The 16,996-nt window shown below is 38.8% G+C and overlaps 1 protein-coding gene across 1 annotated transcript in view; it reads left to right on the forward strand.

Annotated features, from left to right (window-relative positions):
• Window positions 1-2,419: 2,419 nt before the first annotated feature.
• Window positions 2,420-16,996, forward strand: part of LOC135710446 (uncharacterized) — a gene marked incomplete at its 3' end in the record, with an annotated part of 48,643 nt that continues 34,066 nt past the window's right edge. Inside the window, exon 1 of the mRNA XM_065233019.1 lies at window positions 2,420-3,157. Coding sequence (XP_065089091.1) covers window positions 3,146-3,157 — 12 coding nt within the window. The remainder of the gene's footprint in view (window positions 3,158-16,996) is intronic.

Genomic DNA, 16,996 nt, shown 5'->3' on the forward strand with positions numbered 1-16,996 from the left:
TCAAGAAGCAGTGTTAGATTTTTAACAATATCTCAACGATTGGTTTCTCTTTATCAAATCTTACGGTACGTACGGAAAGGTAAACACATTTGTAAACCATCAGTAATAATAACATTCCGTTTGGTGCTAAGCTTCGCTAGATTAAGAAAGAATTAGTGCGAGTTTTGCTTAATAGGCCGGAAATGGGGTAGTTAGCCCTATTAACCTTGTGGAAGAAACCGGAAGGATGTTCAGGTACTGCATCCAAGAAAATGGAGGACACATAGAGCAACTATTGAAATAAATTTATGAAAGAAACGAAGATCAGTGTTTCAATTTGACTAATCATTGAAAATACCCAATCAGTTCAATGAACTGATCTACATTGGCTTCGAGAAAAAAAAATAGAACATTTTCAATTTTCATAATGCGTTCAATTGAACCGTCCGCAGCATTGTTTTTCTTGTCACACCTTTCATACCGTCACTCCGCGTGGCGATCAAGTGTGCTATGCGCGCTGCAAACAGACGTCGACAGCAACGCACGGTGGGGCTGAATTCGTGTTTTACGCAACCGTTAATTAACACCCAGCATGATGTGTTTAGTACGAAATTGCGACAAAACTAAACAAGATAGAAAATTGGTGTCAATGAGAGAGTTGTAGAGCGCATCTTTTGGTTAGACAAAACAAAACACTTTATCACGTATTTTTTGGAATAATAAGGAAAAACCCGTAGGTAATACGAGTTGTATACTCGTTTATCCCTAAAATGTGTCTAAATGCAGCTTACTTAAAGTAGAAATGACACTATTAAGTAGGAAATTTACCAAGCTGTCCAATGGAGGCAGGATTTTTCTGCTAAATGGCATAGTTTTTTTTTTTGGTTGTTCGACTGGTTTTATGGAGATTTCGTTTTTATGGCTTTCTCAGTCTAGGGTAATTCAAACAGTTAGTTTTGCATTGCCCTAACTAACTGTTTGAATTACCCTAGACTGAGAAAGCCATAAAAACGAAATAGTTTTTTATTTCGAGCCAATTTATGGCAAGCATACACCAAAACAAAAAAAAATTCAATAACTCAGTAATCTTTGAGATTTGATCATATGCGTATAACATTTTTTTACTTCAAATATGATCTTCTATCGCCCCTTAAATTATTTGCACTAAGGAATCGAACACCCTGTATATTTTTCAGTGCTCTGAAAATAATAACATTGATCTGATCGATTGATTGATTGATCGAAATCAATCCAAGGAACTTCACTGAAAACGTCAACTCATTTGGATGCAATACCAGAGCGTTATTACTTTTTCCTGCTAGTTTTAATTTCTGGTCTATACACTTAGTTTTTTTCTACCGAGTTCGGCTGTGCAAATCTCGGCAAAAATAAGTTTCCCTGAGATCTCAGCAAAAGTGACATTATAACACATGAACACATGACATGAAGTTTTTTCTTGCCTTCATTTTACCGAATATTCATCAAACAGCACCAGTTTACGGATAACATACGCTTCAAAAGGTACGTCAATATCCAGAAAAAAAGAAGAAAAAGTAAATGCAAAATTTATTCAAATTCATCATAATGCAAAAGTTTTCCAAGAACATAAGACCTAACGGATTCCGGAATGACCCGCTCCGAGAATTTCGCTCATATTCTTCAATCAAACCGCACGCACCTGTACAGTTGGGGACAGCTCTTTGCATTGGACAACAGGTGACAAGGCTTTTCGGATCAAAGCAAACGAGAACGATCGAAGAAAACAAAACAAATTTAAAAACGAGTAGGAATCTATGAATGAAATAATACGTGACGAGAAACCATCATTCCGACTAGCAAAACCCATCGGAGGCGTTGATTGAAAATCCCACATCATATCGTCCACATGGAGAGTTGAATCACATTGGTGAGGACTCTGACAATTCTCGTTAATGTGCACGACAGTTGCCGTGTTTCTCATTGTTTCAACATGATTTATTCGAATCTTCGAGTCTAATTTCAAAGAGACATATGACCGCTCTGCATTCAGCTGTAGCGCTCTTTAGAATACCTAAAAAGGATGCTCAGAACATTGTTCGGTGAGAACTCAATTTGATCTGGAGCTGATAGGGTTTACAAACTTTGAAACGATCGCCTACGGCCGTAGCGTGACTCATGGAGAAAACTCGACTCACTGTGAAAGAGCAAGGTTCGACTTTCCCGCTCTCAATGAACTAAATCAAATAAACTGCTCTCGCCCACAGTGGAAATTTATCCCTTTGAGAATAATAAAAAAAATCTCCCGGTGTAGGCAAATCTCTCCGCTCTCAGCCCCAGACGAGCACCCCACGGTCAAAACTCTCACTCGCGCACCCAGTCGCGATTTCAAAAGGTATAGTAGGCATGTTACTTATTATAAAAGAAGGTAAACAGTCATTCTGTATTCCCATTTGTAGACTTACCTTGTTGGAGTAAACACGAACCGTGCGTGGCGGCAGCCCTGATGAGAGAGTGGCTCTGAAAAGTGCTAAGTGATCGTGAAGCGAGTTTTCAGTGAACATTTTGTTGCTACCTTCAGAGCGTTGATAAAAAATAATCATTCATTAGCCGGAGTGTGAGTGTACGAGCCTGGCCTGCTGTGATTTTAAATTGTGAAGCGTTTCCTAGAAACATTAAACATTACTGAGCCAGCGCATGCTGCAATTGGTGAGTGATCGGTCCAAGTTCTAACCTGTGCACCCAAATCAACACAATCACAATTGACGATTTAAAGCTCACATGTGTAAGCAGCGAATAAGTGTGGCAGCCTGAGAACTTCACAACACCTGTATTGCATGCATGTAACGATCAACAAACATTTGAAAGTCCCACGATTATTATTGTTATCAACGAGACTGGAGCCATTCAACAGAGTTTGCGCTTTAGAACCGGTTGAAGCTTTCCAAAGAAAAAAAAATCCGTTCTAGTTGGTGAGGCGTGCGTGTGTGAACTTGGCAATCTAGCAATCGACACAGCAAGGTGCCTGTCAGTTTCAACGCCCATAATAGCCACCATAAAGCTTCCAGCGGGTAGTGGTAGATTGATCCAGATATATTAGATCGTGTGCAAGTGGCTCAATAAGGCTCTGCCGCGCGCTCGGGGGTGAGATAAAAAAATAGTGACAACAGGAATTGAACGATTGCACACCATGAATATCAAGGTAAGCTCAACTCTTCGCTAATAACAGAAACATGAATTGAAGCCGGATTTGAGAGTTCGGGACAAGATTGATTGGATTTTGTAAACAGGATTGCTATTTTCGATCGTATTAGATGACCGGCAAGAAGGCGATGGTGATATTCGGCTCCTCTTATTTCCGCATGCCAAGATTGGCAAATTTGACAATACTGAAACAGTTCGCGAAGTCATTGCATGATCTACACGATTTGACTATTGAACAAGATTGCTAAAACCAATAAATGGTTGGAAACGGAAGAAATATGTGCAATTGAATCAAATAAATTCAGAAAAAGAAACTAATAAGCTGGTTTCAGAAAGCTTAAATTGATTATTGATTCGCAAAATTGTCCATAATACGTACTATTTCGGGGCCTCCCAAATGAAGTGTCTATAGAGGGACGCGAACATTAGTCATAGCATGGTTCAAATCACCAATTTCGTAAACTTTTATTTTTGTTTTATAGTGATTTATTTTTGATTTTTGCAATTCTTTTTTTCAAGAAGAAGTAATGCAAATAACAGGAGCCTCCAGTGCTCGTTTTTAATAATTCACATCGATCGAGAGCATCAATGTAAAGTGGTCCAGAATGGGAATTCAGCATAAAAAGTAGTCCTACAGCAATTGCCGTTATATTTAAAAGTTTGGTTTCTTCGGTAACATTTTTGTGTGCGAAAAGTCCCTTTTTTATAGCGGTAAGCTCCAACTCGTATTAACTTTTAATACCGACCCTGGATGATCTTCCAAATGTTTGCTTAGGATCGCATTGATTAACACCGACATCGACTTAAAAGCAGCCCAACATTCATGATTGGAATTTAATCCAAGGATAATATCGATTGGAGCTTACCACCATTAGTGGTTGTCAACAAATTAATTGTTCTTCAATAACTCATTTTTTTAATTTTGAAAATATGTAATCCAAATATGGATGTAATGTAAGCCTTATGCCCTTAATTTGGGCCCATACATAAATTCAGCATTCGACTAAATTTTCAATAGCGACCAAAAATATCCATTAGAACCGTCTCAATGACGCGTTCATCTAGATAAAATTGGTATATATCAGATTTTTAGCAATAGGCCCAATCTTAGATCCATTGGCCAACATTAGAGCCATGTTGAGCAAAGTGGTAGCTGAGTTAATTTCAAGCAACTTTGAGAAGAAAATATGTTTTCCATCTCTTGACGTTTTCATTTTAGGGTAATTTTTCAGAATCGAATTTTGTTGAAATTGTTCCTGAAGAATGTAGTTTTTAGCTCTAATTTTGTTGTTTTAAAATTGTCGTGAAAGTTGACTTCACGAAGCTTTAATGACTTGTTATTGGTGATTTCGGACCTGATTGAACTCTTGAGCTAAAAATATCTACACAGCAATATTTTCGCACTGGTCATAAAATTCAAATATTGAGTTTCTTAAAGTTTTCTAGAGCTCGAATTAATTATTGTAGCTTGCCAGTACTGTTCTAAAGCTGCTTTCAAATAAGTCGATTTTAAATCTTTGTGGCTTGTGCAAAAATATCGCTGTGCAATTATTTGTTGTAAGTCTCGTTGTCCATCACGACGCACTTCGGCTTCATCAGTCACTCCCGGTGTAGCTTCCTGGCGTGGGTTTTGGCCACCGTGCTTTGTTTGTCGTTCCGGTTCGGTGCTTTTCGGACCTTGTAGACGTGGATGCCGGCACGTTTCATCGTTTTGGACAAACCGCTTGAGGCTTGAATAGACTCAGCACCTTCCTGGCCTTCACCGGGTCAGCTGTCTTCGGTTTTCTGCCGCAGCCTGCTCACCGCTGAGTCGTCTGGGTCTCATTGAATGACTGGACTGGGAAATTGTCGAATGATGGATTCCCAGGTGTTTCCTGATCCACATGTGGGACGCAGTCGGATTTTCCACGACAGCGCTCAAGATTTTTCGCCGGATCTGCTCTTGCTCTGATACCATCTCGATAAACACTTAGTGATGTCCGATTGCTACTCGATTAATCGAGCTTATCGATGATCTGTTAAAATAATCGAATAATTTTTAATCGATTATTCAATGCGGTATTATCTGCTAATCGATTAATTGGCTTCGATTAATGCACAATTATTTATATTCTCATTGGACGTAGGAGTTGAATTTATTTTAGTGTTTATAGACTTTAACTATTTTGTTTGTATTACTACATACGTGAAGTTAACGATTTACATATTTGAAGGTACTAAGCGTCAAATAATAAGGCTGTTATTAAGTGGTCATTTTTATAGAGACTGGAACGCGCAAAAATTGGTCGACAAAAAAAAAGTTTCTTTCAGTCAAAATTCATATCACAAAAATCTTCTTATTTTGGTAGCTCAATTCATATATTAAAAGGAAAAAATGTTCGTTTATTCTTTTGGTTTGCCAAATCCGAACATTCGTGCCTTTCGCTTAACCCTTTCCATTAAATTTTGCACAGTGGTTTCGCCGACCTTATTCGCCGCCGAACGCCAGTTAGATTTAAACTGCTGCTCGTTTTCCATGGATTTATTATTTTTTTTTTTTGATATTCCGTTTGATCAAGGCTCAATACCGTTCGATAGGGCGGATTTTTGGGCTGTTGGGAGGGTTGTGGTCTTTGGGTACCACAACCACGTTGTTCGCAACGTATCACTCGATTGCCTTTTTTCCCATAGTGGCAGCTCGCCAAGACCGGCCAGAACAGCACAGGTCTATTATGTTGCTTTAGGAATGGTAGGCACTCCTGGACGTAGATCTATTGATTGATGGTTCCCGAAGTAATGAAAATGCCGCTTTTGACGTAGGACTACGTCTTTAATTTATCTACTGGGGTCACATTAAAAAAAAAATCTGAATTCAGACATGTAACGAAAAATCCCAAACACGGACGCAACGATAGAGCGCAAATCGAACACACGACACATTGCGCATGCTCACATGAGCTAGTTCAATGCTCGGTTGACCAATGAAAGGAAGGTAGGAGAAAAGCAGCGATAGTAAAAACGCTTGCCATATCGGTTTCTTCGTCATTTGCTTTCGAGTAACGGACGGATAAGCGTCGAACACGACGTATGAGTGGAACAGCACGCATCGCTCCAATACGAAGCGGACGACGACGACGAAAACACCCACATCTACCGGAGGAAAGGCTTCCTGCAATATGCAGCATGACTAGGCCGCCATAATCCGGTTGACATCAACTTGCACTGGTGTGGCCACCATTTGAAAAATAACCGGCCCTTTTCAGGGCCACCAATTCAAAAACGGAAAGAGTTAAGAACTAAATGATCAACATATTTGTTCCGTCCATTAGCGGTCCTACGTCAAGCTTTCGTTCGTTCCCCTAGGCACAGACCCTCATACTTTTTAGACCACACGTGCATATGGCCTGCCAGACGAGATATTTTTTCGGGAACTTCGATAGTTTGATGGTTTTGAAAATTTCAGCTACCTTCCCTTTTCCTGATGCGGTATAAAACACCTGCCCCGGAAGCAGCTGGAAATCCGCCTTCACATAAGTTTCGTCGTCCATGACGACACAGTCGAACTTTGTGAACAGATTCGTATACAGCTTTCAGGACCGCTGCTTTGCCGACGTGTTTTGTTTGTAATCTCGGTTCGCCACCTTCACCTTCTTAAACGTCGACAACCCGACTCGTTTCTTGGCCCACTGCACAGTAGTATGGGAGACATTGAGCTTGCCAGCGCCGTCCCGGTTGGAGAGGTTATTGCCAATTCACAGAAATCTTAGCATGCATTGAAATTTCAGAAAGAAGAAGAAGAAACAACCGCAGCTGTCAACTATTTCAAAAATGTATAGACACACATTTCCGTAATAGAAATGTAGACTACAAAAATCACACTGGGAATTTAAATATCATTAACCGAAGGCTCAATTGAAGCCGGAATGAACTGGGTGATGTTTTCGACGTGATTGACTGGATTATCAGTAGATTATCACTCAGGCTGTGCCGGAAGCGATCTACGAAACAACTGTGAAGAGGGGTGCCACCATGGAATGAAGTAGTATAGAGGCCCTTAGGTTGGTCGGAGGATCATGTACGTTTGCGCTGGCAGGCAGTTTTCAGTTACTTTTCAATTAAAATAGCTTCAGTTTTCTACACTTTATCTTGTGAACCTCCATCTAACTTGTTATTGATTTGTAATGTTTTATGCATTGTCATGCAAACAAGGTCCTCAAGGAAAGATTTTGGTTCAGTGCTCGAAATTCCCACAGCAGCTGTCAGTGGCGGTTGTCAATTTCGGTTGTCAAATATGACGCCAAATGCTAATTTTTCGCTAAATAGGCAATAGGATTCCGCTTATATTTCACCGCCACCTTCTTCGTCTTCGCTGCCACGTCCGGACTACGATTGCCACCGCTTCCAGGCTTCCTCTAGGGCTTCCTGGCGGTCGACAGATGCTCCCCGAACACTTTTAAAATGAGTGCCACGGTCGATTTGGCCACATCCAGCAATTTTGCCAATTTGGTGTGTGAGAACGTCGGATTCTCTTGCTGCGCGAGCAAAATTTTGACACGCTGCTCCTCTTGCTTGGACGTCATTTTGAAAACTGGAGAGCAAACGGTGAAAACTCATCATAGCAACCATTGTATATACACTCAACTTCCAAATGCAGCATTTCAGGTTTTTTCTTATGCATTTTGAACAGAAATACACCAATTTGAAGTTGACCAATTTTTGCGCGTTCCAGACTTTACAATAGATGAGGAGCTAAAAGTAAAGAGTTGATAATTCCGTTAGAGTACGGCAGTGTGAAAATTGTATAAGTCTTCTAAGTCTTCAAATAACAAAGATATAGTGAGTATTGTAAAATTTAACTGAAATTTACTTTTTTAGTACTATTTTCCATACAAACGACAAATCCTTTATTTTTAATTCCGTGTATCTTTTAAGTTGGATAATTTGCAAGTTTTAAGTAAGAGTTCTCAATGTTTTGGGTCGATACAAGCGAAATATTAGCCTAAATAGTAAAAATTACCATGATTTTTATGATCCGGTTTCTCGAAAAGTAGCAAATATTAGCAAAAAGTCATTAACTTTCTGAAATGTACCATTTATCATCAATCAAAGGTGAAAGTTTACCGGACATATAATTTTATATATTTGAGATATCTGAATTCATAGACTACAATGTTTATTCAAGCAGCGTTCGCCAACGCACGGCTTACTGGCTGCATGCGATGGAAACGATGGAATATGTCTCTTATGCTTCGCTGCACGTTGGCGAATGCTGTATTAAAGTATGCATAATGTATTTTTTTTTTTAATTCTAACAACTACCTGTTATCTTGCATTGTCGATTATTGCAACAGCATTTGCACGGGTTCTGGAAATAGCTCTTTCTTGGTTTGAGGAAACTGTTTCTGCACTGTCATCACCGGGTCAGAGGTCAGCAAAAGTCGATGGAATATGTCCTCGATGTTTGCAAGACGACTGAATTATCGAGAATGGTACTCCCCTGGGTATTGCGAACACAGTCGATTTTATTTTGCAAGTCAGCAGGAAACAACTTGAAAATTTTCCGATGAAACATATTGTTTTGCTAATGCACTGCTCTCAAATTGCATATACATGCTGTCAAAAGTTCATCCTTTGCTCCATAAATAACGTGTACATGGTGTTGGGAGTGCACCTACCCACATGACTCTTACAATGCTTGTTTACATTCTTCCTTCAGCAGTTCGTTCAAGTTCGTTTGTTCGTTGTAATGTTTACTTTCGAGTGCTATGATTTCTCTTCAGGCGATTCTATTACTTATGGAAATGTTATTATTGCATCGCAAGATCGTGCCCTGTTTCACAATTGTAGAAATATACTACTAAATTCATTAATTACTAATAAAGCGTGTAATGAATGTCTTTCAATGTGCACAACCCGAGTTCCTTTTGATTTGGAAATTGGCCGCTATACTATTTTGCTACAAAAATCAACAGACAGTCTACGTGATTATCCTTCAGAACAAATCTTCTATTACTATACGACGTTGGACTACTGTTATACACAGCTGAGAGAGGATGATATTGAAAATTCAGGGAAAGAGTTTTCAACATACCTACATTCTGTTCCTTTCCAAGTAATGTTACCAAACTGCCACGAATTGAAGAGCTGTCTTATAAAATCGTTGATACGACATAGATTAAACGCGGAAAAAGTATGGAAAATGCGAAAAACTAAATACGATAGTCGAAGCATGTTTATTTGAATGTGATCAATAAATATTATGTACTGTTAATACAAACGTGTAAAAAAAAAAATATTGAACAAAGAGCATTAAAAATAAAGACTTTTTTTGTTGAATTAAATGACAACATTTTTAACATTGACTACAATACTTCCTCTGCCGACGGAGATTGTTTTAGAACAGTAACACTTTTAGCAGCTCTCGATCGTTGGATTCTTTTTGACAGCACCAGTTGGATTCTTTTTGACAACCATTTCGTGTTTCTCCGCATCACTCAGGTACTCCCGATATTTTCTGATGGATTTGTTTCGTCGCTCTTGCGCCTCTTCGGATAATAAACCAATCGGAATATCACAATGGCTTATAATTGTCGGTCCATGCACCAAGATCCTGTGTACCGTAGGTGACAAAGGGTAAAAACTATAATAATGGACAAACAACCTTCTAGTCTCTTCTGCGAAGGTTTCGAATCCCTTTACGTCGATTTCAAGCTTGCTAGATAGCGCACACAGAATTGTAACGAATCAACGAAGGATATCCTGCTCAATTCCTGTAATTCATGCCATTATTGCTGGATTCTGAAATAATCTTCTGGTGGTGTTGCCACCTGATGAAATGAAAATGTATTCGAATGTGTATTAGACTGATGCAAAATTTGAAATTTTCGCTCCACGGTGTTCAAACGGTTTCAAATCGGGTCCTGATTAGCCTCCGAAAGTTTAAACTCATTTGATAAGAAACTGACTTGGCACAAACCATTTGAAGTTTATATGGAAATTACTATGGGAAAACAAAACTTTTTAGTCTTTTAGCCCTTTTACACATTGTACTGTTAACAAATTCTATTGCTATTCTTATGGGAATTTTTATCAGCTACAACTTTGCACAAAATTGTTTTTCAGTCAAACGTCAAATTAAATAGTTATTAATTGTTTGAGAGATTGATAATCTTAAGGCAAGATTAAGCAACTGTATTGTGGGCAACACTGTATTCTGCAGTGTGACATAGAAGCCATGATTTTTATCTTCTATTCTACGCGCTATAAACACCAATGTTGCCTGCTGAACAGTTGATTGAGCATAATCATAAGACATCAGTGACTTGAATCATTAATGACTTTTGTTCCTTATATTTGATCGAAAACTAGTCTTCAACAAAGTTGTAGCTGAGAAAATTTGATATCATTTTCTAAAGTAGAATGAACTGGTGAATTTTGAAATAGATATGAACCGAAATTATGGTTTCTCCATAGTAATTCCCATATAAACTTCAAATGGTTTGTGCCAAGTCAGTTTCTCACTAAATGAGTTCAAATTTTGGGAGGCTAATCAGGGCCCAATTTGGAACCGTTTGAGCACTGTGGAGCAAAAATTTCAAATTTTGCATCAGTCTAATGTGTATCCCAACAAGACGATAAAATGAACTTACCTCCAGACGGCAACGGTTCACTTATTCTCAGTCCTATTTTCTTGAACTCTTCTCTTATTGTAAGATCATTTTCGCACAAAAATCGCAAAGCATCGTCAGCTGTTAATGGTTCGATCTCTGGTTTGGCACTTGATTGGGCAATTTTTTTAACCTTGTTCTTTAGCTATCTTCACAAAAAGATTTTTTTGGTCTTCCACCTATATTTTTATTTGGGCTATCGTACTTTGAAGAGGGAATTCAGCCATTTTGTATATTTTTGGAAAAAAAAACCAACGCTTGTTGCGGCAGGACTTGGCATAACGTGAATCAAAGTCTGCTTTTACAAATCTAAGCGATTTGTGAAGGGACAGTTCAATGGCTTCACTTTCGGGACAAATAATTTTCTTTTTCACATGCGATGCCAGATCAACGAACGATTTCCCGAACACTCACGCTGTATTCTTTATTTTCAATAATGAAATAAATACCTTCTGAACAATTAAAAATAACCTACCTTCAGCCATAATTATCAGTTATATACTCCAAAATAACACAAATTATAATCCACCGGAAGAGTCAACATTACTTCGAAATAACAGAGCTTCCGTTTTCGTACTTACATTTTCAGTTAGTCAATCAGTAAGTAGTACAGTTTGACAGTTTTGGGTGGTTTGTTTTGGCTCCCATTCGTTGCCATCTCTTTGACTCAGGGTCAAAATTATTGGAACCAAAAAGAGAGGTTAGGGACCGTGCACTGCTCTATCAACTATCATTATCGACCTTTGTCACACGCACACATGTTCGAGAACTTTGTGTATACATTAGAACAGCGTTCGCCAGTGCAGCTAGCGAAGCATAAAGCTGGGTTTAGACAGGGCAAGTCAATTGACCAAGTCAGTTGAATTCAACTGACTTGAACGCGAATTGAACGTGTAAACCATGCCATTCAACTGACTTGATCAACTCACTTGAATTGAAAAAAGTTGAACTAGACTCAACTTTTCAAGCCAATTGAATTCAACTGAGTTGATCATTTGACTTGCCTAATCTAAACCCAGCTTAAGAGACATATTCTATCGTTTCCATCGCATGCAGCCAGTAAGCCGTGCGTTGGCGAACGCTGCTTGAATAAACATTGTAGTCTATGAATTCAAAAAGTAAATGACGTTTTCCTAATACTTGCTACTTTTCGAAAAACCAGATCATAAAAATCATGGTAATTTTCACTATTTAGGTTAATATTTCGCTTGTATCGACCCAAAACATTGAGAACTCTTACTTAAAACTAGCAAATTATCCAACTTAAAAGATACACGGAGTTAAAAGTAAAGGATTTGAAACTCATTTCCGAAAAAAAAAACTCCTAGGAGAATAAGAACTATAAAACCGGAATGAAGTTCTGATATTGGGTCATTTTAAGCCCCTAAATTCCCCGGGGGCACCCAGAACATGCCCGGAAGTGGCCAATGTGGTCCAAGGCACTCAATTTTGTTATTGATCTTGTTATCGAATTTGGAAGTAATGTGAAGTGTCGCTTCTTCTTTCTTCTTCTTCTTCTTATTCGCATTTAAAGCTTATTGCTTAGTGCATATTAGCTTATAGCGTGCTCTCAACTTAGTGTTCTAAATGCACTTCCACAGTTATTAATTGAGAGCTTTCGATGCCAATACCAATGCACGAATTTGTATATTGTGTGGCAAGCACAATGATACTCTATGCCCAGGGAAGTCGAGAAAATTTCCAATCCGAAAGATTCCCTCGACCGGACCGGGAATCGAACCCGCCGCCTCCGGCTTGGTAATACCGTGCCTTTACTGACTAGGCTATGAGGCCTATGTGAAGTGTCGCATGATAGGTTTTATTCCTTCCATGTCGACATTAGGCCCATGTTCCATATACCCTGGAGCTTGTTCCAGCCATATCTCCGGAACCAGTTGACCGATTCCGAATTGATTTTGACTTTGGACCGCAATCTCATTGTCTGAAAAAAAAAACACTACTCGAAACAAACAACTTCTCGAATAGTATATCCAGAAAGAGGGTAACTGATGATGGTTGGACCTATTTAGGCCGGTTTCACACGACGTCAACATTCATGTCGTATTTTTTTTTTTATGAATTCAACATATAATTACGAAAAATGCAGGGGAGACATCTACCTTTCTTGTTTATAATAATAACATAAAATGTTAAATATTATGAACAAATGATTTTGTAAAACGTTTTTATTCAGCAAAGAATTATGATGTTGGTTGAACCTATACTGATCTTGGTTGGACCTAAAAAATGATGATGGTTGGACCTATTTTTGCAAATGCTAATTTAGCCCATATTTGTGCAAAAACTTTGTTTAAAGCTTATCGGTATCATGAAAAACCCTTTTTATACAGTTTTTATGAATTTTCTATATAAAAAAATCAAGAAATTTGAATTTAACTTCGTTTTTAAAAAAGTTCACTTTTCACGCATTAGCTATTCATCATGGCTCATTTTCTCGGAAATCATTGACCCGATTTGGAAATTTTTTAACGTCAAACTATAGGTATTGTGGTCCCATTGAAAGCTATTGAATATTTTTGGAATCGGTCAACTGGTTCCAGAGATATGGCCGGAACAAGTTCCAGGGTATATGGAACATGGCCACTTCCGGGCATGATCTGGGTGCCCCGGGGAATTTAGGGGCTTAAAATGACAGAATATCAGAACTTAATTCCGGTTTTATAGTTTTTTTTTTTCGGAAATAAGTTTCAGTTAGAAAGTTTTAGTTTGTTAACATTTTATTTCAAGTTAATACACACAGAAGATGTATGAGAAGTGCTTAATGTAAATTCATATTAACAGATTCTTTCGGCGCTTTCGTGGTAGTTCGGAAATCGGTGGTTACTCTTTCAGCCAACCTGACGATGGAATTCCTCCTTTAAATTTACGCCCAACTAGTGACGCAAGGTCTTTAGCAGCTTCCAAGATCTTTTTGATCGTCTTGGGACTGCTTGAAGCAGCACACATACAAACCCAATCCCCTAGCTGGTTCTCCAAATCAACACTCAACACTATTTCCCTTCCATATTTCTTGCCGTGGCTTCCCTTCATTTTTGCGTGAAGTGTCGTTTTCGGAATATTGTACCTTTTCTGTGCCTGATACGCGGTAAGTGATTTATTTCTTACTAAAAGAACAGCCTCTTGAAGATTTTCGACCGTATAACTCTTTTCTTTAGCCATTTTCTCAATCGAAGAAACTGATCACTCGGCAAAAACGAAATCGAATTTCAAATCAGCTGCGCATGAACTATGTAAACAAACCGAAGCGCACCTAGCGGCCGTCTTAGGAAGCACATAGGTCCAACCATCATCATGCGTAGGTCCAACCATGATCATATTTATCTATTCGAATTTCGTCAATTATTCAAACATTTTAGTGAAACCAATAGATAAATGGCGTACTAACGTGTTGTTTACATCTTAAAGCAGTATTTTACTGCATGAAAATAAAAATAAATGTGAAAAATATTCCCTTTTTGTATGTTTGAAAGTAAGGCATGATGACGAGCTAATGCGTGAAAAGTGAACTGTTTTGAAAACACATTGAAACTCAATTGTTTTGAAGTTTTTTCAATACCCATGCAAATTGAAGAAAAAGAGTTTTTTATGATAGTAAAGTGATCTTTGAAAATAAAAAATTAGCGAAGATTGACTAAACTAGCAATTGAAAAAATAGGTCCAACCATCATCAGTTTTTGGATAGGTCCAACCAGAATCAATTACCCTATTTTAAATTTGTCGAACCTCTTAACGGAATCCCTTTATGAAGAGCTTTGAGTGGGTTAGTTCATTTCCTTTAAATTCCGTTATAATTGCATATCTTCTGACACATATCCGTATTTCGTCTACTACTTGCAGACTTCATCAGTGCCAAGTACTCAACATCCTTGTCATCCTCTTAAAAGATATGGGAGTAATTCTGGGTTCCCAGTTTGAAGCCTCTACGGATTCGGAAAGATATTAACGGTACAGTTGAAATCCGGAATAACCCTCTAGCAACAACAGATTTTACTCTCATTCTGTACGTTGAACATAGTGTCGAAAGTACTGCGCTGTATTGTGCATAATTGTGAGATTACAGCGCACTAATTCCGACACTATGTTTAACGTACAGAACGAGAGTAAAATCGATTGTCGCTAGTGAGTTATTTCAGATTTCAACTCTACCGACAATACTTCACGGGCCCTGCTCATCGCAGAATTGCTTGATCTACAATTCTACAAAAGATCAACTTGAACGTCCGACCCCTAGTGCGTATTTTTACTGAGACAGTAAACCGTTAAATTACCCTGTATTGTGTATATTATTAAGCTGGACTATGCATTTTAATGTTACTCTTTTAAACATCATTGGGGCATCATAAGTTTAATCTAGATGTAAAATGCCTAAGGCTTTTTCTTCCTCGCATTTCAAGCTTATTGCGTATGGCATATTTGCTTATTGCGTGCTCTCAACTTAGTGATCTAGATGCACTTCCACAGTTATTAATTGACAGCTTTCGATGCCTGTACCATTTTTGCATTAGTATAATTGTGTAGCAAGTACAATCATACTCTATGCCCAGGGAAGTCGAGATATTTTCCAACCCGAAAAATTCCTAGACCGGACCGGGAATCGAACCCAGCATGGTCTTGCTTTGAGCTGTGCCTTTACCGACTGAGCTAAGAGAGGTGCCTAAGGCATTAAAGTTGAATAACCTGCACGTTACTAATGTGTATATCCAGCAAATTCAGAACCCTAAAAACTGCCTTGTGTCCAATCCGAATCAAATTAATCAAAAGTTGTGCACACCTCTTCCCGCCACATCGAAACAGAAAATAAGATTAGGCTCTAGCATAACAAACATTGCTCCCACGTAAACCACACGCCCTAATAGTCACGCTGAAACTAATGAACCAACAGAACTCATGTCTATAACCCCCCGAGATGGATGTAAGAATCGTTCAAAGCACCGTCAAGTCGGAACGAAATCGACTAAATCACACACAAAATATGTTTGCAGTAAAAATGAACCATTGTACGCGCAATAAAATGACGAAAACTCAACCGAGCAAACAAATGGTAAATTTGCGCGTTGAATGCTAATAAGTTCCCCAAGCAAAACACCCACCGCGCACCGGTAGACGGCTCACAGACATCTACACATACTTTACCTACCGTTTGGTTCAGTCACTGTGGCGACTGGTTGACTACCTCACGCGTCCGAAACCAACTTTATTTAGCCTGTGAGTGAGTGCTTATTACAAGAGAATAAATCAAAACTGCCAAGTTTATGACTCAATATTTTGTGGTTCGAGCAAAAGTTCACTTAGCTTTACAACAATTACAACCGCTGTGAATGGGTGGCTTATTTCGATAAATTGTTTTATATTCTACAGACAACGTTCCATTAGGCTGTCGTACCAGATATCAATACCTACATGCGTCATCTTCTCGTTTATAAGTCTTTATGGTGGACCTTTTACGACATTTGGATTTCAAGGTCCGATGTTGTTAAAGTCAATGTTAAGCTGCTGGAGTAAACCACGTTGAATTTTTCAGACATTGCTTCACCCGAGCGCAAACACGAATTGAAATCATCTGTCAATGGGTGCACTTGGCTGACCTGAAAACGATAAGCACCTTCCTATTCCGCTCAAAAGCCATTGTATCACATCACTCTAACCCTACTCAGCTCTCACTTTAAAAAGCCAACTTAACCTGATTTTCACTCCTGCTACCAACCAACCAACTAGCCAACGATCGAACAAACGAATGCATCCATGGTTGGCGATCATTCATCGTAGATATCATTGTTTATCATTCATTGGAAGGCTCTTTTTGAGCAATTGCATTCCTAGCGTTGCTGTTTGCGATTGACCCGATCGTCGCTTTTGAGCATCTTGGTTGAAGAAATGCAACTCCTTGGCGGCGGCGGTGGCGGCTTCGTTGCGATCAAAAGAAATCGGCAAAAATGTCGGGATCATGCTCGGTCAATTATATGCATCACCAAGTGACCTGGATGTGTCGAAGTCGCTCCATCAGCGGGAGATGTTCGTGAAGGAAGCATAAAAACAATGAAATCACTCGCACGCCGCCGCCGTCACCGCTAAAGGCTAATTTTCAAGGTTGATTTATCGGTGTTTTTCAATACAATAATGGCGGTAAGAATAGGGAAAACGCTAGCGATCAATATTGAAATTATATTGTT

Source organism: Ochlerotatus camptorhynchus, unplaced genomic scaffold (genome assembly GCF_037179485.1).
Source record: "Ochlerotatus camptorhynchus isolate MF236.1 unplaced genomic scaffold, CSIRO-AGI_Acam_v1.1 ptg000383l, whole genome shotgun sequence".
Classification (NCBI taxonomy): domain Eukaryota; kingdom Metazoa; phylum Arthropoda; class Insecta; order Diptera; family Culicidae; genus Ochlerotatus; species Ochlerotatus camptorhynchus.